The sequence below is a fragment of the Chondrus crispus genome, genomic scaffold (assembly GCF_000350225.1).
Source record: "Chondrus crispus Stackhouse genomic scaffold, scaffold_166, whole genome shotgun sequence".
NCBI lineage: Eukaryota > Rhodophyta > Florideophyceae > Gigartinales > Gigartinaceae > Chondrus > Chondrus crispus.
In genome coordinates this window covers 96,345-96,837 of record NW_005179033.1, presented here as the reverse complement: position 1 = coordinate 96,837, position 493 = coordinate 96,345, and the positions used below count along the sequence as shown (strand labels likewise).

The following is a 493-nucleotide window of genomic DNA, read 5'->3' as shown; positions in this document are numbered from 1 at the left end:
AGCTCAGCGTGGGGTTTTTATGTTCAACTTGGACCCTGACCGGACCCCGACTTGGACCGATCCCTGGCCCTATGTTGGCGGGCCGGACGTGGGTTGCTCTCCTCACTAGCTCACCCTGGGTAGACAAACTGATTGCAGGGTAACCCTTACTAATTTTTCCAAACCCTTACTAATTTTTCGAAACCCTTACTAATTTTCCCAAGAACTCGGGTGTCGCAACAACCTTACCCATGCGACAGATGCCACACCAGTGGGAATGGTACACCTCCTTCCCCTTGGAGTCATCAAAAAACTTGCACGCGCCACTGAAGCCTCATTGCCTTCTTCATCGAGGTGCGCCTGCGCGCATCTGCACGTCTCTCTTCGATCGACGAACGCTCACTTTGAACGCGTCCACAGACAGTCCTGCCATCCAAGCCCAAGCGGCAACTTCGGGTCTTCGTGACAAGAATTTGAATAGCAGCTCAAGTTTGTCCGCTCTTTCTTTCATTTT

General features: G+C 51.9%; 1 protein-coding gene across 1 annotated transcript in view; it reads right to left on the bottom strand.

The window, feature by feature from the left end:
• Nucleotides 1-325: 325 nt before the first annotated feature.
• Nucleotides 326-493, bottom strand: part of CHC_T00002972001 (hypothetical protein) — a 747-nt gene continuing 579 nt past the window's right edge. Inside the window, exon 1 of the mRNA XM_005714030.1 lies at nucleotides 326-493. This exon is cut by the window's right edge and continues 579 nt beyond it. Within this exon, the coding sequence (XP_005714087.1) occupies nucleotides 326-493 (168 nt within the window).